Here is a 22,563-nt window from a genome sequence, read left to right on the forward strand (position 1 = left end):
CGCCCATTTCGCATTACAGGAAGATGTCCCTGCTGAACACAGATGTCAATACTGAAAAAATCCACTCGGATCTCCACATCCTCCAGCGGACTTACTCACTTCGTGTTTGTGTCTGAGGTGTGCCACTCATTACAAATGGGCTTGCCCGTCTGACTAGAGGACATTTTGACCAGTTTCAATGCATCACAACATCCATCTCTCCACCAGGCGCTTCAGACACATCACAGTTTTGGAGGAAGGACAAGCTCTGCAGGTCTGTTTCCTGTCTGCGGTTTGAGTTACGCCAGGGGTCTGAATGAAGAAGTCATGGCCAGACACCTGACAAACAAAACCCAGAACCTGGACCAGATCGAGCTCTACTGTCTTATGACACATTCTCTATGCTTATGTGCCAGGGCTGCATGACATGGGCTGATCATTTTAAGGATTTTGTGCCGACTTCTTAATTAGATTAGTTCATAACCTTTCTTTAGGTCACGAGTTACAGCTGGAGGCTGCATACTGTATGGTTTCGGTGGCCCTAAATAGGATGGCTGGTTTGGCCCCAAAGCGCTCCTACATAATTCACTAAATCACATAAAGAAAAGTTGTATTGTGTGGCCCAGGGGTGGTTGTGGTCCTAAGCGACTGCCTGGAGGGTTTATGCCAGGAGCCAGCTCTGTGCGCACAGTGCAGTGTGTGTGCTCGGTGAAAGTGTTTTACTGCAGTCTGATACCAGAGTGACCCAGCTCTGTGCGTACAGTGCAGTATGTGTGCTCAGTGAAAGTGTTTTACTGCAGTCTGATACCAGAGTGACCCAGCTCTGTGCGTACAGTGCAGTGTGTGTGCTCGGTGAAAGTGTTTTACTGCAGTCTGATACCAGAGTGAGCCAGCTCTGTGCGTACAGTGCAGTATGTGTGCTCGGTGAAAGTGTGTTACTGCAGTCTGATACCAGAGTGACCCAGCTGTGTGCGTACAGTGCAGTATGTGTACTCTGTGAAAGTGTGTTACTGCAGTCTGATACCAGAGTGACCCAGCTCTGTGCGTACAGTGCAGTATGTGTGCTCGGTGAAAGTGTGTTACTGCAGTCTGATACCAGAGTGACCCAGCTCTGTGCGTACAGTGCAGTATGTGTACTTGGTGAAAGTGTTTTACTGCAGTCTGATGCCAGAGTGACCCAGCTTTGGTGCGTACAGCTCTTTGAGAATCCAAATGTCGCTGGTTGGATCTAAAACATGCACTGGATGTCCAGGACCGGAGTTGGAGTGCTGGGGTCACTCAGGACTGGGAACAAATGTGCCAGTTTGGTATGGCAGACATGTGGTGTTGTGTTTATGTTACATTCCTCTACATGACAGGCATTTAGCATTCATCCAGGGTGACATACAGTACGATGCAAGACAAACTGAGGTGTTATGAATCGAGTGCCCTTTGAGAGAAGGGATGGATTCCCTTGTCCTACAGTGAAGTGTGAATAGCTGTGCATATATTTAGATGTCCTTCTAAGACCCGGAAATTCCTTTTTGTCCCCTGTAGGGGACACAAGTCTCTGGTCCTAATCTCAAGAACCATATATGCTGCTGTGCTGAACCCTACACTACAAGGGACATTCTGTAAAAAAAATAAAAAAATAATAATATTTTTGAAAATGTTTTCACTGCAACATGTTTTTGTTGCCATCCAAGACACTTAAATACTTAAACTTGGTTTGTGCCTGATCTCAAGTGGATATAGTATTGATGAATCCATCCCTTCTGTCAAAGGGCACTCGATTCATTAATGAAGACTGTGTGGGGTTTCACAAGGGATGTGGTAAAGGTGGAGAACTGAAAGATGGTGGGGGGGTGGCTGTCACCTCTAAGTGTGCTCACTTCCTGTGTAAAACTGAGGGGAACAGCGTGTTTTTGATAGCAGGATGGAGGAACGTCACTCTGCCTGTGTCCCTGTGATTGCTCATGAGCTGTGTAGGAACCTCGGCTATTTTAAGTGTTTTAATGCCTGTGTGAGTGTCTGTGTGTGTGTGTGTGTATGTACATGTGTGAGTGATGTGAGTGTGTGTGCAAGTGCATGTGTGTGTGTGAATGTGTGTGTGTGCGTGTGCGCGTGTATGCGTGTATGCGTATATGTGTGTGTGTGTGTATGCGTGTATGCGTATATGTGTGTGTGTGTGTGTGTGTGCGTGTTTTTGTGTGTGCATGTGTGTGTGTGAATGTGTGTGTGTGTGAGTGTGTGTGCATGTGTGTGTGTGTGTGAGTTTGTGAGTGCTGTGAATGTGTGTGTGAGAGTGTGAGAGTGTGAGAGTGTGTGAGTGTGTGTGTGTGTGCATGTGTGTGTGTGTGTGTGTGAGTGTGTGTTGGTTTTTGTGTGTGCATGTGTGTGTGTATGTGTGAGTGTGTGTGTCCATGTGTGTGATTGAGTGCATTGAGCCAGGCCTCTATACCCTTTAATCTGAGACTGAAGTAGCTGTGTGTTTTTTGGACGCTGTGTTATCTCCGTGTTTAAACCTCAGTAGCGTGACTGTAGAGCGTGTGAGCTACAGAGTGCAGCTCTGTCTGCCACAGACTCATTTTTTAAATTATATTTCTCACCAGATAACTCCTGTATGGAATAGAAATTTGGTTCCGTTCGGGTGTAGTGCTGCTTCTGGCACTTGAAGCGATTGCTTGTAGGACCGGTCAGGTTGTGGTGAACTCTTCCCTTGACCTGGATCTAAGCTGTGACATCATATGGCTTTCATTTTGTATACTACCGGCCATGCAGAGTGTGTGTCTGTGTGTGCGTGCGTGCGTGCGTGTGTGTGTGTGTGTGTGTGTGCACAAGTATATGTACTGTGTGTACGCTGGTGTTGTTTTTTTCACAAAAGTTCAGAAATCAGCAAAAATAACTAATTGAACCATGTATGTTAATAAAATAACATTTATTTACAATTAAATAAATATGTTATTGTGGATGAAATGCTCAGCTGTGGAACTGCCCTGGACCAGGGTTCTTAAGCTGAATGAACAGCTTCAGTAAAATGTCCTGCTGTATGAATGGGTGAATATTGTGTAAAGAATGTAAGTGGTGTTAATTTCTCTGGAGAAGGAGGTCTGGTAAATGTCTAAATGTCCGTGCCTTTTTAGGGTTGGAGTGAAAACCTACAGGATAGTAGATCTCCAGCAACAGGGTAGATTACCACTGGGCCCGAGAGGCCTGTTTGCATAGTTACGTTCTCTTATATTCTTATAACCCCCAGTCTAAGGGTCTAACAGTCAGCATCTATGTCAGAAGCTGTGGGAGAGCTTCGCTTTTCCTCTGTGCTGCAGCTAACCACACACACACACACACACACACACACACACACTCACACACACACACTGAGGAGTCTGCTGTTGGACCACAGTGTCAAAATGGTTACACCCTCTCCCTGAAAAACACAAAGAGGCACTATCTCACAGATGTCGGAAAGACTGCGCTCATCGTGCCCGGCTAAGCTTGTGTCTGAGAAGTAACGGTCTTAGGCAGGAAGAGCAGGGCTTTCACACGGAAGGATCCGGAAGGTTCTTCGAGATTGCTCAGAGCGCAGTTTTTGAGCTGTGCACTCAAACCTGGCTTTGACCACGTGTTTAGAGTATTAGCCTTAGCTGGGTTTGAGCGGATGTGATGGTTTGTGTCTGTACAGGAAAAGCTTTACCACCCACCCCATCTCTCTCTCTCTCTCTCTCTCTCTCTCTATGGGGATGGGGGGGTAAGGTGTCCTGTACTTGCCTACTGTTTATATGCGGAAGGCTGTTTCAGAAAGTCCTACTGTGTGAAGCGTTTGTCTCACTCCACGTGTATTTGTGTTTCTTTACAGAGCTTCTGCGGTTCCCAATGCTGCAGCTGCACCAAAGGTTAGTGTGTCTCCATCACAGAGTAAGATTCTCCAGTGAGTATCCAAATAATTCTGTGTAAACACACTGAGAAATATTGACCATTGCAGCCAAACGTGTATTTTAAATGAAGTACTGACTGTTGAAGTTCTGTGGCAGCCAGACACTGAACACGCATGGAACACTAAGCATGTGAGCATGCACTCTGTGATGTCATAGAGGTACACTATGATTGGCAGCATTATCCTGCTGCATTGCATGCTGGGAGTGCAGCATCTAAGGCCCATCTTTTTTTCACTTTGCTATTGCTTACACTGCAATAAGAAAAATAAACTAATACTCTAAATAAATTAAACAATAATCATTTATCAATATTTTCTGGAAGGTTTTTTTTGCAGCACTAAAATATTTTTATTTATGGTTTGCATTCCATAAAAATAATACATAGAAAGATACTACCTTTAGAATTGATGGCCATGTCTGGTCAGTGGCCACTGGAGAAGAGAGAGAAATTAATGATCTCTTGCAAGCCTTGTTTCCTTGACAATTTGTGGCAACACTACCTTAAAATAATCATAAATGATGCAAAACTAGTGAAAAGTGAAAAGCAGAAGTGGAAAACGCAGGTTCAGAAAGTAAAAGTCCATCCCAGGATTTTATTCCAATCGCCTGGATTTGCTAATTAGCACAATTCTTCAGCCAGGTGGTATAGCTGATTAGGGAAGTCAGCTGGCTGAGTGGACGGGTGGAGGAAACCCACGGCAGGACTTTTGCTCTCTGACCCTTGACCTTTCCCGCTCTGTGGATAAGGAGGCATGAGACGTTGGGGTGGGTCCTGCATGCGTGTGCTGTGTTTGGGTGTGAGAGCCCTGCATGTGTTTCCCTCACACCGTTTAGGACCAGCCCGTGGAGGTGATTAAGCCCCTCCCCATCGCACAGCATGCCCCGCCCACCGCGCACGCCAGCCCGGCGCCCGGCTCCACCCTCAACAAGACGGCCCGGCCCTTTGGTGGAGGCGGCGGCAGTGTGGGCGTGGTCACCGCCTCCGTGTCTGCGCCCAAAGTGGCCTCCATCCCGTCTGCGTCCTCCGCGTTCACCCGTGCGAACCCCACCTCTGTCCCCACCCCTGCCAAAGCCCCGCCCCCTTTCACCTGCTCACCGGCCACACACCCTATAACCCGCTCGCCGGCCACGCCCCCTATCACCCGCTCGCCGGCCCCGCCCACCTCCACCGCCAAGCAGAGCCCGGGACGCTCCCCCTTCCCTCCGTCCTCCTCCCCCGCCAGAGGGGCGGGGCCTCCGCCCGCTCCCGTCCCGTCGCAGCCCGCCGTGTATAACTCCCCCATCAACCTTTACTCCGCCCAGAACGCCTCCCAGCTCGCCACCGGGCAGAGGCGGGGCCTGCAGGAGGGCCTCGGCAGGACTGAGCAGCACAACGGGTAGGTCCCTAACCCCTCCCCTTTCACTGCAAGCCCCGCTCCTATCCCCTCCCCTTTCACTGCAAGCCCCGCCCCTTTCACAGCAAGCCCTGCCTCTATCTCCTCCCCTTTCACTGCAAGCCCCGCTCCTATCCCCTCCCCTTTCACTGCAAGCCCCGCCCCTTTCACAGCAAGCCCTGCCTCTATCTCCTCCCCTTTCACAGCAAGCCCCACCCCTATCTTCTCCCCTTTCACTGCAAGCCCCGCCCCTTTCACGACAAGCCACGCCCTATCCCCCTCCCCTTCACTGTTAGCCCCACCCTTTCACAGCAAGCCCTGCCTCTATCTCCTCCCCTTTCACAGCAAGCCCCACCCCTGTCTTCTCCCCTTTCACAGCAAGTCCCGCCCTGTCTCCTCCCCTTTCACAGCAAGCCCCACCCCTATCTCCTCCCCTTTCACAGCAAGCCCGCCTGTCTCCTCCCCTTTCACAGGAAATCACACCCCTTTCTCCTCCCCTTTTACTGCAAACTCCACTCCCATCTCTTCCTCTTTCCAAGCAGATTCTATGCAACCTCTCCCCTTACAGACAAATCTCCATCCTGACTCCTCCCCTTTCACTGCAGATTCAACCCAAACTCCTTCCCTTTTACAGCAAACCCTGCCCCTTTCATGGCAAACTCCGCCCCTTTCTCCTCTCCTTTCAGAGCAAACCCCGCCCCTATCTCCTCCCCTTTCACAGTACAAACCCAATCCCAGCCTCTCCCCTTCACAGAGGCTGAAAGGTAGGTGTCACTCACTAACCTCAGCTCCTTCCCTGGTGGGTGCACCTCGTTTTTATTGGTTACTCAAACATCAGGGCGGGATGCCTGTCTGGACTCACACTTGAGTGACACTTAATTTCTAACTGATTAATAAATATCACGTGCTGCGTCTGCTTTATCATCCTGTATTTATTTTGCAGCGGCTGGTATCCGGGGCAACCAAATGTTCATTTATTGTCAGACGCGTTTATTACGCGTTGGTTTCGCGTTCCAAGAAAAACGTGCTATTTTAACTCCAATCCCCCACTTACCTCACACTTCATTTTTCAGCAGATGAGACAAAGCCAGACGGCTAAATTTAGCCTCTCCCACCGAACAGAAAGAAAAACGCTTCAGAGTCAAAACGTGTGTTTTTCTCCTTATTGTTCATGGTGGGGCAGCCAGTATAAGCACTGTGGGTCTGGGGGGGTTGGGGGGGCGGGCTCGAGGAGTGGGGGGGGGCTATCCTGGCCTGCTCAGCTGCTCGGTCGACGTTTCTACAGTTACGCTGAGCGGGAAGCACACCGTCGTGGACAGGGCTGTCTGTGAGGAGCTCTCGCGTTCGGCCATATTGGGGGAGAGAGAGAGAGAGAGAGACTGAGAGAGAGAGAGAGAGAGAGAGACTGAGCTGCTCTCGTCCCGCGACCATGAAAGGAGAGGCTGCTTCCCGTCCTTTAGCGCCTGCCGCTAACGCCTCTCAGTGTTTGGGTTTCTCCTGGGAGAGCAGCGCATGTGGAGTTAAACCACAGTCACCGTGGATCATTAATCTGTTACATCACACTTTTAAGTTCAAATTGGCACATTGGCAATGTATACAGAGCCGGTTTCAGTTTAATGGATGTTAATAGGTGTTGGAATAAATGTTGATAGATGTTGGAATGCTTTGGTGTGCACTTCATGTGCAGCTCTACAGATGAACTTGACGGTGTCTGTTTGCTTGATGGGTGTCTGATCGTCTGACGGGGGTCGTTGGTGTGTGATGAGAAGCTGTAATCCCGGCCGACTGTGGCCCTCCCCTCCCTGGGCGAGGCTGGACCCAGTAGTCATGTGACACTCGGCGAGGATGCCACCCACAGTCAGTGTTGGCTGTGGTCCGGATCAGATACCAGACCGCGGGGCCCGTCCGTGCACTACCACAGTGCTTTAACTGAATGAGCCACCTAGCAGCCCCAAGGTTGGCCTTGTTGAACATACATAATGCTGACTGGTTCAGTTCAGCTTCAAGGTGGACTCCCATATCCTATTGGCTATGCTGATGCTCTACCTGTGTCAGCATGCTAGCATTACTAGTCCAGGCAGACTGCTATCAATTCTGTGAGTGGTGTTTCCCAGCGACCATCACAGCTAAACTTGAGGGGATAAGGACCAGCCAATCACTGGCCTCAGCAGATGGCCAAGAAGGTCTCAGTAAGAAAAGCAGGACTAAGTAGAAAAAAAGAGAGTAATGGAGTATAGAATTCTAGGAAAAGCCTCTGCCTTGAATTCCAGTATTTCAGGCAGTCTTGATCTGGGCAGGTGCCATTATTTAGGAGTGGCAGGTGGAATGTGGAGCACTTGGCACAAAATGAGCTTCACTGGCAACTGACCTGGGTTTGAGAATAAGCGTGAAAAATTGAGAAGTTACCAAAAAAATAAAAAATGAAACGAGCATGAATTTACAAATGTATGTGAGGTCATGTCACGTGGCCTAGACAGATAGTACTGTGGGATGCGATTTGAACTGGACTTTCAGGACTGTGTGTGTATAAATGGTAAATGGACTGCATTTATATAGCGCTTTTATCCAAAGCGCTTTACAATTGATGCCTCTCATTCACCAGCGCAGTTAGGGGTTAGGGGTTAGGTGTCTTGCTCAAGGACACTTCGACACGCCCAGGGCGGGGTTTGAACCAGCAACCCTCCGACTGCCAGACAATTGGTCTTACCTCCTGAGCTATGTCGCCCCTGTGTGTGTGTGTGTGTGTGTGTGTGTGTGTGTGTGTGTGTGTGTGTGTGTGTGTGTGTGTGTGTGTGTGTGTGTGTGTGTGTGTGTGTGTGTGTGTGTGTGTGTGTGTGTGTGTGTGTGTTGTGTGTGTGTGTGTGTGTGTGTGTGTGTGTGTGTGTGTGTGTGTGTGTGTGTGTGTGTGTGTGTGTGTGTGTGCATCGTGCTAGCTGCTTCAGCTATGCTAGCATGTGTCCTTGGAGGGCCTCGTGTGTGGAGAGCAGTGTTTTAATGGTTAATAATAAAAGCTCTCCCTCTTTCCCTCTTTCTCTCTTTCTCTCTCCTTTTCTGTTCTCTTTTCCTCGGCTCTCGTTCTACAGGAGGCTTCAGTGACAAAGTCAGTGGCCATCGGGGCAGTAGCCTGTCCCTGTTCTCCCTCTCTTCCTCCATCGTGCACCATGCATGGCCCTGTCCCCTCTATAACCCTCCTGAGTGTGTGCTGTGCTGTGCTTCATCTTCGTACCTTTTTCTTCTGATATTAGTTTGGCAAAAAATGTAATGAATGTAAACAATAGGGAAAACCCCGCTCATTAATTATTTGCTGTGATAACTGTCGTTCTGTACTTTTAACATCAGTCTGCTTGTGCTCTTCATTTAAAAATCCTTAAATATGGACAGCCATCCCTTTTTGTTTTACTGTATTTAAGAGTATGTACTCATAAACCAGTTGTACAAAAAACACATGTACAGCGTAACCTAGATTTATATGTATGTGTGTTTGTGTGTGTGTTTGTCTATGTGTGTGTTTGTGTTTCTGTGCATTGTTTGCATGTGTGTGTAGCAAAAGCAAACGGGATGTAATGATCTAAAATGCAGGGTGTGGTAGCCCCATCTAGTGTGAAAAATAGTGCATGACATCATATATTAATAGAAAAATATATCTTATTATATTATCTTATCACTCATATTTTCAGTGTATTGTGTATTCGCTGATCCTCTTATCTTTATACCTATCTGGCTGATCTTGTGTCCTTTTCTGTTTTAAGTGGTGGTCTTCACAGCATCCTTAAGTAAGTGCAGATCGCAGTCTTTACCTTAGTGCCTGCTGTTCAATTTAAGGAACGATTCCAATAAATATTGGATCAACTAGAATTCATCTGGTTTCATCATAATTTTGTTTTAGTTGTCCAGCTTTTCATTAAGTTTAATAATCCATAAAACCACCTCCCTGCATGAACGACATATTGATTCACATTGATTCATCTTTTACATGATTATTCATGTTTTTATGAGAGTTATCTGGAGAGGTATCAGGCATTTCGACAGGGTTTGTTCTCTTCACTAAAGATTCTAGGCTCATATTATTTCTGTTCAGAATGCTTGCAACTTTTTCATGCATGTTCTGTTGCACAGAATTCTTCTGTTTAAAACTTCAGAAATAGTCGGAAAACATCTGAAATAGAATTTTTGCTAACACACAGAAAAGCTTTGTTTAGAAAATGCTTACCTTCCAAAAACCTCTCTGCCTTGTGGTCTTTTCCCTTTTTCTGATTCTACTCTCTATCTGTCTCTTTTGTTATCTGTCTGTCTCTCATTTCCAATCTGCAGAAAAACTCCTCAGAGGAGGTAAATGGCCCCCAGCATTAACCCCATGCGTTTGACTGTAAAGAGCAGTGGAAAGTGGAAAGAGTCCTGAAAATATTGATATTTTATTTTGCGTTTACTCATGTCATTTATCACCCGTAAAACTGTGGACTGTGTAGAACTGATTTCAGATTAGCTGAATCCCCCAGGACTGATTTTTAGGCTAATAGGTAGCTTACATCTGAATCATGTGTAGTGTGCATAAAGATTTTGTGCTCTTTATGGATTAATTAGAATGGGACTTATTTTTTCTTATTATAAACAGATTATTACTGTATATAATATGTGTGCATCAGCTTTTGGCTAGGTGTTCATGTGGTGTACAGTGGTATCTAAGTATCCAAGTGGCTGAAATACACATTATAATTCATGTTTTGACATGTGCGACCAATGGCACTGACAGCTGTGATGTGTGACTCAGGTCGCCACGGAAACCCGTTGCTGATGCGGATGCGGAGCTCCATTCTCCCTGCCATGGCGATGCCAGCAGGAAGCGGCTGGTGGAGGACACGGAGGACTGGCACCCCCGCTCCGGCACCACCCAATCCCGCTCCTTCCGCATCCTGGCACAGATCACTGGCACCGAGCAGCGTGAGTCTCACTGGGCCTAAACAAGCCTGCCCCCCCCCCCCCCCGCACCCGCCCCAAACAAGCCTGCCCACCCCTCTGCACCCCCCTCAAACAAACCTGCCCTCCCCTCTGCACCCGACCCAACAAACCTGCCCACCCCCCCGCACCCGACCCAAACAAACCTGCCCACCCCGCACCCGACCCAAACCAACCTGCCCACCCTTCTGCACCCGCCCCAAACCAACCTGCCCACCCCCGCACCCGACCCAAACAAACCTGCCCCCGCTCTGCACCCGCCCCAAACAAGCCTGCCCACCCATCTGCACCCGACCCAAACAGACCTGCCCACCCGCCTGCACCCGCCCCAAACCAACCTGCCCACCCATCTGCACCCGACCCAAACAGACCTGCCCACCCGCCTGCACCCGACCCAAACAAGCCTGCCCAGTCCGGACCAGTCTGGGCAGTACACCAGCTAGTGGCCAAGGAAAGATACTTTTCCACTCATTCAAACCCAGCGCTTTGTCTGAGCAGACAAAACCACATGATCTCTTAGTTCTGTATTAGTGTCATAAGTATCTATGCACTAAGAAGACAAACGCTTATTCTGCCTCTGTAACAGAACCCTCCCAGTAAGTGTATGCAGTGCGCACTGAAACGTGTTGGTGATTTAGTCCCCTCTGCATGAGCTAATGAGTCCCTTTTCCTGCACTTTCAGAGGATGGCCAGCAGGGGGAAGCAGGGAAGAAGTAAGTTGCTGGTTTTTACATTAAACTGCCTGCTGTGCTGTGTTTCCTTTAGCTTGGGTGTCCTGTGGATGCTGTTATATGCTTTCGTCATTTGCTATAGCATTATGATCGCTTATTTATCCCAAATTGTCTGCGTTTAAATATTAAAGTGGGAGGGGCCATGTGAGAAGATCTCAATAAGTACTGAATTAAAGCCCAGATTAAAGATTGACCAAGATAGAACAAAATTTTAGATGGCATACTCCTCTTTTCTTTTACTTTGTCTTACTTCCTTTTTTTCCTTCCATCCTTTCTTCCTTCCTACCTTCCTTCCCTCCTTCTTTCCCATCCCCCTGCGTCTCTTGACCTGGTTACCAGGGCAACCAAAGTAGACCCAGAGGTTGTCAGGCCGAAATACAACCAGCTGCGTGACTGGCACCACGGCGTGTCAGCACGGGTCCTCAATGTCCTGTAGTGCCCGTCTGCTCCGCCTCGGGCTGGGCGGCGTGCCAGCCAACGACAGGAGCGCCCCCAAAAATCTCCTCTCTTCAGCTGCACTCCTCATCTCCTGCTTCCAGTCTTCCTTCTCACTGTTTGTCCTGGTGCCTTCTCTTATTTATCTGCGTGTGAAAACCTGTGTGTGTAGTTTAATAGTGTTGGTTTCATATCGGTCTGCACTTATGCAAATCCACAGAAGTTGCGTGTGCAGTGTCGTAAAATGTTGAGAGATGTTTGTGGTTCGTATTCTTAGAAGAACACTAAATTAAATCGCCGGTTCTTTTGGAAACCCGGTAGTGTAACGATCACTATTTGGTGAGCTACACTACCTGGATAAACACAGGAGGTGAGAAGGAGAAGGTTGTATTCCTCCCTTGTTCCCATGGTGATGACTGATGAGGTGTAGTTTTCCCTGTTCTACACCTGGAGTAACGCTTTCACTCAAAGAGCCTTTTCATGAAATGTGCTTATTTTTTTAATCACATTACCTTGTGTTCTGTGTGCTTGTAACATGAGTCTATAACAGACTCTATAAGAGTAAGGATATGTTAATAAAATTTATGTTTAATCTTTGCTTTTTCTGCCCTGATTTTATTCTTTTCTGTTCTTTTCCTCTTTTCCTCTGATCCTCTGTAATGTTAGCAGCCTCTTGCTTTGAGAATAGATTACATGAGAAACTCAAAAAATATTCTTTACTGATCATATCCTATGTGGCCATCAGGTTGAAGAAAAAGACAGTTTCTATCAAGGTTTTAAGTTTCAGTCAAAATGTGCCGTGTTCTGTGCAACAAACTATGATTCCATATTAAGTACCACTTTGTCTGGAATTTTAGTATTTCATACGCACAAATCTGTGATTAAATAACTTGGGGGAAAAACAACATGTAGTTCATTTGCATATCAATTCAGTTCACATCTGAAAGCCCTAATTCAGATGTTTATTTTAATGTCACATACAGAAAGGCTAAGAAAACTGTCCTGTAAAAGCGTGTGGATGTGTGTGAAAAAGGAAATGGATAAACCTGGGCTGGATGTGACATCATCATCAGGCTGGTTTCTGAGTGATGCTTATTGTGAGTAATCTTAGTTGTAGTGGATTTGGGATCCACATATTTCCCAGCTGTGCACAGGACCTCTGGGGTCACTCTAGAACAGGGTTTTGATCCAGGGACCCCCACCCAGGCTCAAAGGCAGGTCCTGGGGGCCCCCCATCATCAGTAAAAACAGATTATATTTTAAAATAAAGTTTTATTTTTAAAAATGTTTCCCCAAATCTATATATAGTCATTGATTATCAAGTCTGACCAGAGACCCCTTACTTTGAAAACCCAGACTCTGTAAAAATACTAATCCAATTTGTGAATTATGTGTGAATTAAAGGTATGGATTTGTGGGTTTATATTACCATAAAATGCTGGGTAAACTCAAATGGACTAGCGCTGGAATTTATGACATCTTCATCTTTCTTTCGCCAGGGTCAGCCGTCTGTCTAATAACTGTCAATAGGCTCAGTAATTCCACCCGTGGCCACCAGATGGCAGTGATTTCTCAGTAAAAACGAGTAATAGACTCCCCCAGTCCGAGAAAAAGCTTTCTCAGATATATACTAACACTGCAGCCTTTCAATTACGAATTGCAGTACAAGATCAGAAATCTTGATCTCACACAAATAAGTTAACAAAAAACGATTTCCCTAACACATTACAGCATAGTGATGTGTCCTAATAAAATAATAAATAAATAAAATAATTGCATACATTGTACATTACAGATCATACCAGTTTAATGAGGCCGTGCACTAATGTGTCTGCTCTTTGGTTGCAAACTGCCTTTTGGCAAATGGGTGCGCGTAAAGTATTATTTATTTCTCTTTTGCTTGAACGTTTTTAAATTTGAACTCCCGTCTCCCGTCACGAGCAGCTCACCCTCGCGCTCCTGCTAGTCGTTTTTGGCGCGATGGCCGCTAGAGGCCTATCGTAATTCAGTTCATACGCTGCCGGGAAAGCGGGCACGGAGTCTGTTTCATGTGCTTTAAGTGGCACGACTCCATTCAAAATGCGGCTGAATCCAGATAAATAGTAAAAAAATAAACATAATAAAGCATTATATGGCGCTCTGTGTGCAGTGGAGACCCCCTGTCCGCGCGCAGACGTGAGCCGTCTGGAGTCACGGTGCCCATTTCTGCTGGCGAGCGCCACTTGTGAGAAAAACGGGCGACATATTGCCAAGCGCGGATTGTGCCCTGCCCCGGCAACAGCCGCGTTGCGTCCCCGGGACGGTATTCACCACCGGCATTGATCACGCTGAAATAGCTTGGCACGGGCACCCGCTTTGCACAGTTCAAACGCGCCGACACACAAAAACCGGCAGCCTTTAAACTGCTTCTGAAGGGCCGCCGTCCGTGGACATCTGTCCTTATATAACACGACTTCCGAAAATGAGGAGAATCGGCGCGAGATGTTCATAATGAGAATCGAGCGCACAGCGCGCGAACACCTGCGATGACTAGAGAAACCTCGTTCATCACGCGGGCGGAAAAAGGCTTTGTAAATGCACCGCACTCGCTGCCGGCACTTAGCCGTTAATGGAGAAGTCTAATGGCGGAAGTGCTGCGTAATGCGAGAAAAATAGATTAGATCATTACTTTCAGGATTACTTTCAACTGCGGTGTTGCATCTGCGGAGAGTGATGCGCAGAGACCTTATTTTCAGTAATGGCTTGAAAATCACTACTGAAGGCAATATGCCCTGCTGAAAATTCTTTAACCTTAAACCAGGTCACGCCAGTCAAGCTGGTTTAAGTTTTATTTTCGGCGCTTTCAGCTAGTCAACCAAATGTTCACCAGCCCGCGGAGGACTGAGGAACGCCCGGTCACTGTTCGGACGCCCGTCTCTGATGGGGCTGGGTGAAGTACGGTGTCTGTATATGGAACTGCACAAACAGAGAGGACGGTGTGGGCTAGCATTAATACTAGGCTTTCTGTTTGCTCATATATGGTCCCTGTAAGGAGCAAAATTGAACCATACATTTTCTGGAATTAAAAATCCTGCCTGGAGGGATATTTTGGGTCCCAAAAATAAGAAATGTCTGTTCAGTGTGGATAAAGATTTGCAAGACCAGACTTCCAAAATATACCCAAAAGAATATAACATTCTGCTACACACTCCCTGAAGCCTTTTATTTATTGTATACATTTATTAAATTTATTTGTGTGGAAATTTATGGTCAGGATAAATCCGTTTAGATCTCATTTTAGATGGAAGGTCCTAGAAAACGCACACAAGTACATGCAGGGCCATGATGTACTGCTAAGGCTATTATTTGCGTATGTGTGTTTGTGTGTGTGGGAATACTGGGGTGCATTGGTGGGAATATTGGGGTGCATTGGTGGGAATATTGGGGTGCATTGGTGGGAATATTGGGGTGCAGTGGTGGGGATATTGGGGTGCATTGGTGGGAATATCGGGGTGCATTGGTGGGAATATTGGGGCATAGTGGTGGGAATATTGGGGAGTCGTGGTGGGAATATTGGGGTCATTGTGGATATTGGGGGTCATTGGTGAATATGGGGTGCATGTAGGATTATTGGAGGTGTTGGTGGGAATATGGGGTGCAGTGGTGGGATATTGGGGTGCATTGGTGGGAATATCGGGGTGCATTGGTGGGAATATTGGGGCATAGTGGTGGGAATATTGGGGAGTCGTGGTGGGAATATTGGGGTGCATTGGTGGGGATATTGGGGTGTATTGGTGGGAATATTGGGGAGTAGTGGTGGGAATATTGGGGTGCATTGGTGGGAATATTGGGGCATAGTGGTGGGAATATTGGGGGTGCATTGGTGGGAATATTGGGGCGTAGCTAATTGTACTTTAGCAGCTGTGTGCATCTCTCTTGGTCAGGAGCCAGAGGCACAAGTGCCGAGCTTTGGACTAAGCCCGCTCCGTTACCACGGTCACCATCGCCATAACAAACTACCCCCAGCGGTTCTTCACACGGTTTTTTTTGGGGGGGAGGGGGGGCACGCTGCAGTTGGCACGGCTCATTACTGCACGCGGTGCTGAATTTGGACGCCAGCCCGTCTGGGAGCTGACGAGGCTGAAATGTGCGTCTGCTTTCGGTCCCGGGCCTTTTTCACAACTTTTACTTTGAACTGTGAATGGATGTTTAAACATGACCGTGTGCCCCCAGATGCTTTCCCCCAAACCATGTTCATGTTGGGGGGGGTTGCTGTAGCAGAGGAATATCCCCCCCCCCACCCCAGTCCCCAGTATACTGTCCTTTGTTCATTTGAACATGGTCATTTACACCCAAATAAAAGACCACTTTCAGCAAAGCCCCCAGCTTCCCTCTCTCTCGCTCTCTCTCAGACACACACACACACACACACACACATGCACACTCAGTACATTCTCTGGTTTTTCCTCTTGTTTTCTCTGGCTTTCTCTCAGTATCTATAGCACTATGATGTTGTGCTCTTACAGTTATTTTGACACATAGCGCCGCTGATGCAGACAGAAGTGCATTTTTAGGGTCCATAAAGCAGGAGAAGGTCTCATTTCTGAATTATTCTGGTACTGAAAGAAAGGCCCTCAGTGTGACAGTTGGTAGTACAGCTAGAGAAACAGACATCTCTCTTAGTGTCACTGTGACTTTCTCAGTTGCTAGTAGTCCATCTGTGTGTAGTGTGCTTTATCCGTGTGTAACTTTGTGCAGTTGCATGTAATATGCTCTAGTTCTGTGTAAATATATATGAAGTCCACTGTATGTGTGTAATGGTGTATAATGTCCTCTATGTGTGTTTTGTGTGTAACATGCTTGATCTATGTGTAATTGTGTGTAATGTCCTCTGTGTGTAATGGTGTGTAATGTCCTCTGTATGTCCGTAATTGTGTGTATTGTCCTCTGTACGTGTGTAATTGTGTGTATTGTCCTCTGTATGTGTATTTTTGTGTGTAATGTGCTTGATCTGTGTGTAATGTCCTCGGTTTGTGAGTGTGTATTTTTGTTTGTTCTCCTCAGTGAGGTGGAGGTGCAGCCCAGCGCTCATGTCGTATCTGCAGTGAAGACCATGACCAAAGCCCCTGCTGGCGGAGTGCGGCATGGCAGCCCCATCCCCTTCAAGACCCCCCCCGCCCAGGGCAAGCCCGCCGCCTGGAAGCCCGGCCCTTCAGCAGGTACCTGCCGGCCCCCCCTTTCTGCGTGAGGACAGGTGGTCTCACATGGATAGGTGGTCTCACAGGGACAGGTGGTCTCACAGGGACAGGTGGTCTCACATGGATAGGTGGTCTCACAGGGACAGGTGGTTTCACATGTTCAGGTGGTCTTGCAGTGCCAAAAGCCTGTCTGTCGCTTTCTTCTTGTTAACTGTGTGTTGCACGTTGAGGGAGTGTCGCACGTAAAAACTGTTTTGCATTCCTACTTTTTCTGTTCACAAATGTTAATGAACCACTTCAGATCACAAAACACATGTAGATTTTAATTTACAGATGTGACCCTCCACCCTCACGAAAATCTATATCCACAAACACAACGTTTTTTTACAGGTTCAACTTGCAGAGTACAAACACGAACCATAAGTTGCAAGCACAAGTCATTGCTTACAAGTACAAAATACTTTTGTTTCAGTTTCAACTCGCAATGTACAAACGCAAACCATAAGTTGCAAGCACAAGTCATTGCTTACAAATATAAAATACTTTTGGCACTAATTTGAGCCCATATTGCTTTATTAATTTAAAAGTCCTCGTAGAACATTGTGGGTATTGATTTCATAAACTGAAATTCACTGGCTTTCCTGAACTTACTGAAATGAAATGGAATTGACAACCCTGAGAGGTTGTGAAGTTCCTCAGCAGGGAAAAACTAGATTTTGGAGTTGCAGGTCATCTCATCCCCTGCTGGGGGTGCATTTTACCACTGTTACTATGGTAACAGTATCTGGTGATTACTGTCCTACAATGCTGGTGGGTTAGACCTGGATAAAAACTTTTCTGGTTTTGGCCCAGGTCTGTTAACAAATAAAATTTACCTCTCTCTTTCTTAGAGGAACTTTCCATTGAGACCATTTTCAGGCCCTCCTTGCTTTGTGTGAGTCAGAGAGCAGGGAGGCCCATTCTGAATAAAGTAAATCTTTACTGAAGGGACATTGGGGGTCCTGTGAGGTTTGTGGGGTGGGGTGTGTGTGACCCTGTCCCTCTTCCTCTCCCGAAGGTTCCGGGGTGCCCAAGGCCGCCCCCTCTTTCGGACGGGTGGGCAGCAACGCCCCCTCAGCCCGGCCCGCCCCTCAGCTGCCCCCCGGTGGCCAGGGCTCGCTGGTGCAGCGGGCGGAGCACATACCTGCCGGGACTCGCACCCCCCTGTGCGCCTCCTGCAACAAGCTCATCAGGTGAGAGAGGAGTTCCGCGCGTGGGTCCTGTGTACCCGGTTACTGCAGGTACATGCGCTATGTAACGTTAGCATTTTACAGGGTCATTCCTGTGTACCTGTTTACATCAGGTGCATGCGCTATGTAACGTTAGCATTTTACAGGGTCATTCCTGTGTACCTGGCTACATCAGGTACATGCGCTATGTAACGTTAGCATTTTACAGGGTCATTCTTGTCTGTGTACCCGGTTACTGCAGGTACATGTGCTATGTAACGTTAGCATTTTACAGGGTCATTCTTGTCTGTGTACCCGGTTACTGCAGGTACATGCGCTATGTAACGTTAGCATTTTACAGGGTCATTCTTGTCTGTGTACCTGGCTACATCAGGTACATGCGCTATGTAACATTAGCATTTTACAGGGTCATTCCTGTCTACATCAGGTACATGCGCTATGTAACGTTAGCATTTTACAGGGTCATTCCTGTGTACCTGGCTACATCAGGTACATGCGCTATGTAACGTTAGCATTTTACAGGGTCATTCTTGTCTGTGTACCTGGCTACATCAGGTACATGCGCTATGTAACATTAGCATTTTACAGGGTCATTCCTGTGTACCTGGCTACATCAGGTACATGCGCTATGTAACGTTAGCATTTTACAGGGTCATTCCTGTGTACCTGTTTACATCAGGTACATGCGCTATGTAACGTTAGCATTTTACAGGGTCATTCCTGTGTACCTGTTACCTCACATATATGCGCTATGTAACGTTAGCATTTTACAGGGTCAACAAAATACACGTCATTCAACAGCTAGAGATCTGCTGTTTAGTAGAATCATGTGTGTCTCCAGGAGCAGGTTTGGGCAGCCCTGCTCCAGAGGGTAGGATGACAGAGCGTGTACATCGCAGTAAAATGTGTCTCTGTTCCTCCTCTCCCCTGCAGGGGTCCCTTCCTGGTGGCGTTGGGGAAGTCGTGGCACCCCGAGGAGTTTGACTGCGGGCACTGCCACACGTCGCTGGTGGAGCTGGGGTTCATGGAGGAGGGGGGGTGCATCTACTGCGAGCGCTGCTACGAGGAGTTCTTCGCCCCGGCGTGCGCGCGCTGCCAAAAGAAGATCATGGGGGTGAGAGGGGGAATCCCCAACTCTCCCTCTCTCCCCCCTTCCCTCCCTCTGTCTCTCCCTCTTTCCCTCTCTCCCCCCTTCCCTCCCTCTCTCCTCCCTCCCTCCTCCCTCCCCTCTCTCACCCTCCTTCCCTCTCCCTCCCTCTCTCCCTTCCCTCCCTCTCTCCTCCCCTTCCTCTCTCCCCCTCCCTCCCCCTCTCCCCTCCTTTCTCTCTCCCTCCTTCCCTCTCTCCCTCCTCCCCTCTCCCTCCTTCCCTCTCTCCCCCCTTCCTTCCCTCTCATTCCCCTTCTCATTCTTTCTGTTTTATCGTTAAAATAAGGCCTAAATCGTTTCTGATGAGACTCATGAAGGTGTGGCTCTGTTTGAAGCCCGTGGTTCAAGCCAATGCTACGCTGGCTAAAGCTGCCTGGAGCCCATCCACATGCAGACATTGCACAGGAAACCAGTCTCACAAAGTGTGACAGAGAGGTGTAATGTTGGTAATTTGGTCAGGAGGAGAAACTGCATCCCACTGCGTATCTACCAGAGTAAAGGGGATGAGACGGACAGTTCAGGAGTGACAGTTGAGTCCTGCAATGGCTTGTATTCCAGGACCCACTTCACTCTTAATTACAGACGAATAAAGTGCTCTGAATTAGCGTGTTCCCATGGCAACAGAACACCTTCATTACATTCTTAGGACACCAGATGACATGTCGTTATAGTCAATAATGTCATGTATGTCGTTAATTGTATGATATCATGGACGTGGTTTTGCGCGTTTGTAAAGGTCACATGGTGTGTCTGACCTCACAGGAAGTGATTAACGCCCTGAAGCAGACCTGGCATGTGAACTGCTTCCTGTGCGCCTCCTGCAAGCAGCCCATCCGCGACAACACCTTCCACCTGGAGGATGGCCAGCCCTACTGTGAGAAAGGTGTGGACTGAGCGGCCCGGGGGGGTCCGGGGGGGTCCGGGGGGGCTGTGTTGTGTTGCGGTCGCAACCCAAAGGTTGTGGGTTCGATTCTCCAGTCAGACATTGCTGTTGAAGCCTTGAGCAAGGCACGTTGCTCTGATTGCTTCAGTATATATCCAGCTGTGTGAAAGGATATGTAAAAAGCTGCTCTGCATTAGAACATCTGCTGAGTGCCAGTGATGTAATGTAGTGATCTGTGACCTGCTAGCTGCACAGAAAATGCTCTCGGATATGAAGGTGGGGCTGTGACTGAGGTTTATGAGTCTGATCCGCTCTCTGCTCTGTGATAGATTATTACAGCCTGTTTGCCACAAACTGCCACGGCTGTGACTTTGCCATTGAACCGGGAGACAAGTTCCTGGAGGCGCTGGGGTGGAGCTGGCACGACACCTGCTTCGTGTGTGCGGTACGTGTGTGTGTGTGTGTGTGTGTGTAGTATGTGCGCGTGTGTGTGCGTGTGCGTGCGTGTGTGTTTCTGTGTTTGTGCGTGTGTGTGTGGTATGTGTTTCTGTGTGTGTGCAGTACGTGTTTGTGTGTGTGTGTGTGGTACGTGTATGTTTGTGACTAATTTTTGTTAGTCTCAGGTGTGATGCGGGCCTGAATTTGTGTCTGTCTCAGGTGTGTAACACTGATCTGGGAGGCCAGGCTTTCTACTCCAAGAAGGACAAGCCCCTGTGCAAGAAACACGCCCACAGCGTCAACATCTGACCAATCAGAGACCAGAGAAAGAAGACGACGACCTGTCAGCTGTCATCAGACGTTAACAGTCTTTAAATGTCCAAATGCTGAAATGAGATCTTCCAGAGTATATTATGCAGATATATGGGGTTATGGGTATGGTATTTAGCCTTATCTTTCTTGCTGTTTGACCACTGTTTCTTCACTGTTGTGGTTAATTGTTTTCAGCTAGGAAACGATGCAGTTTTATCCTGGTTGGCTTGCACTTTGCAGAAGATTGCTTTGTTTGGGTGCCTTGTGAAAAATCCCACATGCTTTTATATGTCTCGATTTATTTATCCACCAGAGCACGTAATGTATGACTATATAAGTGGATGTTTTATAGAAACCACACCCTCCTGAGGTGGAGCGTATTTAGCGAAACCTCTGTAGTTTCGGCAGGCCTCGATCATCTGGTATGATGATTGTGTGTTTTTTTTTGTTAAATCTGTGTTCTTCATCGAGAGATTTATTTATTGCCGTAGTTACACGGAAAGTGAGTGGAGGTGGAGCGGTGTGGTTCATTTAGACACAAACCTGCTGCTTCAATCCCCCTTTAAACTTCATACTCTGTCTTACTTCACTGTTGCTGTTTTTGTACATCTGCTCGTCAGATTGATGAAACCCCATCGCCGTATGTGAACACACAGCAGAATGGTGGCACTGAAGCCTGTGTGAGTGACTCAGCAGAATGGTGGCTCTGAAGCCTGTGTGAGTGACTCCAGCAGATGGTGCACTGAAGCTGTGTGAGGGACTCAGCAGAATGGTGGTTGAAGCCTGTGTGAGTGACTCACAGCAGAATGGTGGCTCTGATGCCTGTGAGTGACTCACAGCAGAATGGTGGCTCTGATGCCTGTGTGAGTGACTCACAGCAGAATGGTGGCACTGAAGCCTGTGTGAGGGACTCAGCAGAATGGTGGCTCTGAAGCCTGTGTGAGTGACTCACAGCAGAATGGTGGCTCTGAAGCCTGTGTGAGTGACTCACAGCAGAATGGTGGCTCTGAAGCCTGTGTGAGTGACTCACAGCAGAATGGTGGCTCTGAAGCCTGTGTGAGTGACTCACAGCAGAATGGTGGCACTGAAGCCTGTGTGAGTGACTCAGCAGAATGGTGGCTCTGATGCCTGTGTGAGTGACTCACATCAGAATGGTGGCTCTGATGCCTGTGTGAGTGACTCACAGCAGAATGGTGGCTCTGAAGCCTGTGTGAGTGACTCATAGCAGAATGGTGGCTCTGAAGCCTGTGTGAGGGACTCACAGCAGAATGGTGGCTCTGATGCCTGTGTGAGTGATTCACAGCAGAATGGTGGCACTGATGCCTGTGTGAGTGACTCACATCAGCAGTGGTGGATCTGCGGGTTTCCCCCTCGCTCCAAAGTGCTTTGAGGTCAGGGGATAAAAGGCTTTATGAAGCTGCACGTTTAGCTTTTGCTTTAAATGGATTTTAGCTTCTCTTTTGCCCAAAAGGAGCAGTTTCTTTTTGTCTTGATCTTGATGGAAATCAGGAATTATTGAAAATTAGATCTACTTACTTTTATCAAGGAAAGATAGGGCTTATTATTTTGGTTTCTGTCTCCTTGTTTCTGTGGTGATGCACCTAAGTCCTGTCACTGTGTTCATGCATTTTTTTGGGTGGTGTTGGGGCTTCTGAGGGGTGTGTAGTTTGCTGCACTGATACAGATTTTACTGTTTTATTTTTATTTTCATATTGTGATATTTGATATTTGCACGTTGATACATTTTCTCACACATTTTTGTTTAAACATTTCTTTTGGCTTTTATCGTTTTGTTTTATATTGCATGCAGCAGATTCCGTTTGCACCGTTTCACCACAGGGGGCACTCTTGCACAGTGAAGAAGGAGAGAACGCTGCCTTCTCCCCTGGCGATTCTGAGACCCATAAAAAGTTTTAAAATATAATCACTGTGATCAGTGGCAATATGCTTGTCAAAGCACCTTTAGTACAGAATGCCTGCTTTTCCAGTATA

General features: G+C 47.6%; 1 protein-coding gene across 4 annotated transcripts in view; it reads left to right on the forward strand.

Moving 5' to 3' along the window:
- The window catches only part of LOC135240220 (PDZ and LIM domain protein 5-like), a 40,615-nt gene extending 19,460 nt beyond the window's left edge, over positions 1–21,155 (forward strand). The window contains exons 4-15 of one of the 4 annotated variants that reach the window (XM_064309615.1): positions 3,815–3,851; positions 8,350–8,366; positions 9,016–9,039; positions 9,578–9,595; positions 10,035–10,204; positions 10,902–10,932; positions 16,429–16,583; positions 17,620–17,794; positions 18,725–18,905; positions 19,701–19,821; positions 20,151–20,266; positions 20,479–21,155. In XM_064309615.1, the coding sequence (XP_064165685.1) occupies positions 3,815–3,851; positions 8,350–8,366; positions 9,016–9,039; positions 9,578–9,595; positions 10,035–10,204; positions 10,902–10,932; positions 16,429–16,583; positions 17,620–17,794; positions 18,725–18,905; positions 19,701–19,821; positions 20,151–20,266; positions 20,479–20,568 (1,135 nt within the window). In that variant the 3' untranslated portion in view covers positions 20,569–21,155. Of the gene's footprint in view, positions 1–3,814; positions 3,852–4,727; positions 5,270–5,952; positions 6,031–8,349; positions 8,367–9,015; positions 9,040–9,577; positions 9,596–10,034; positions 10,205–10,901; positions 10,933–16,428; positions 16,584–17,619; positions 17,795–18,724; positions 18,906–19,700; positions 19,822–20,150; positions 20,267–20,478 lie in introns of all 4 variants that reach the window. The other 3 variants (XM_064309611.1, XM_064309612.1, XM_064309613.1) reach the window with 3 other exon arrangements.
- Positions 21,156–22,563: the final 1,408 nt, after the last annotated feature.

The sequence above is a fragment of the Anguilla rostrata genome, chromosome 14, assembly GCF_018555375.3.
Source record: "Anguilla rostrata isolate EN2019 chromosome 14, ASM1855537v3, whole genome shotgun sequence".
NCBI lineage: Eukaryota > Metazoa > Chordata > Actinopteri > Anguilliformes > Anguillidae > Anguilla > Anguilla rostrata.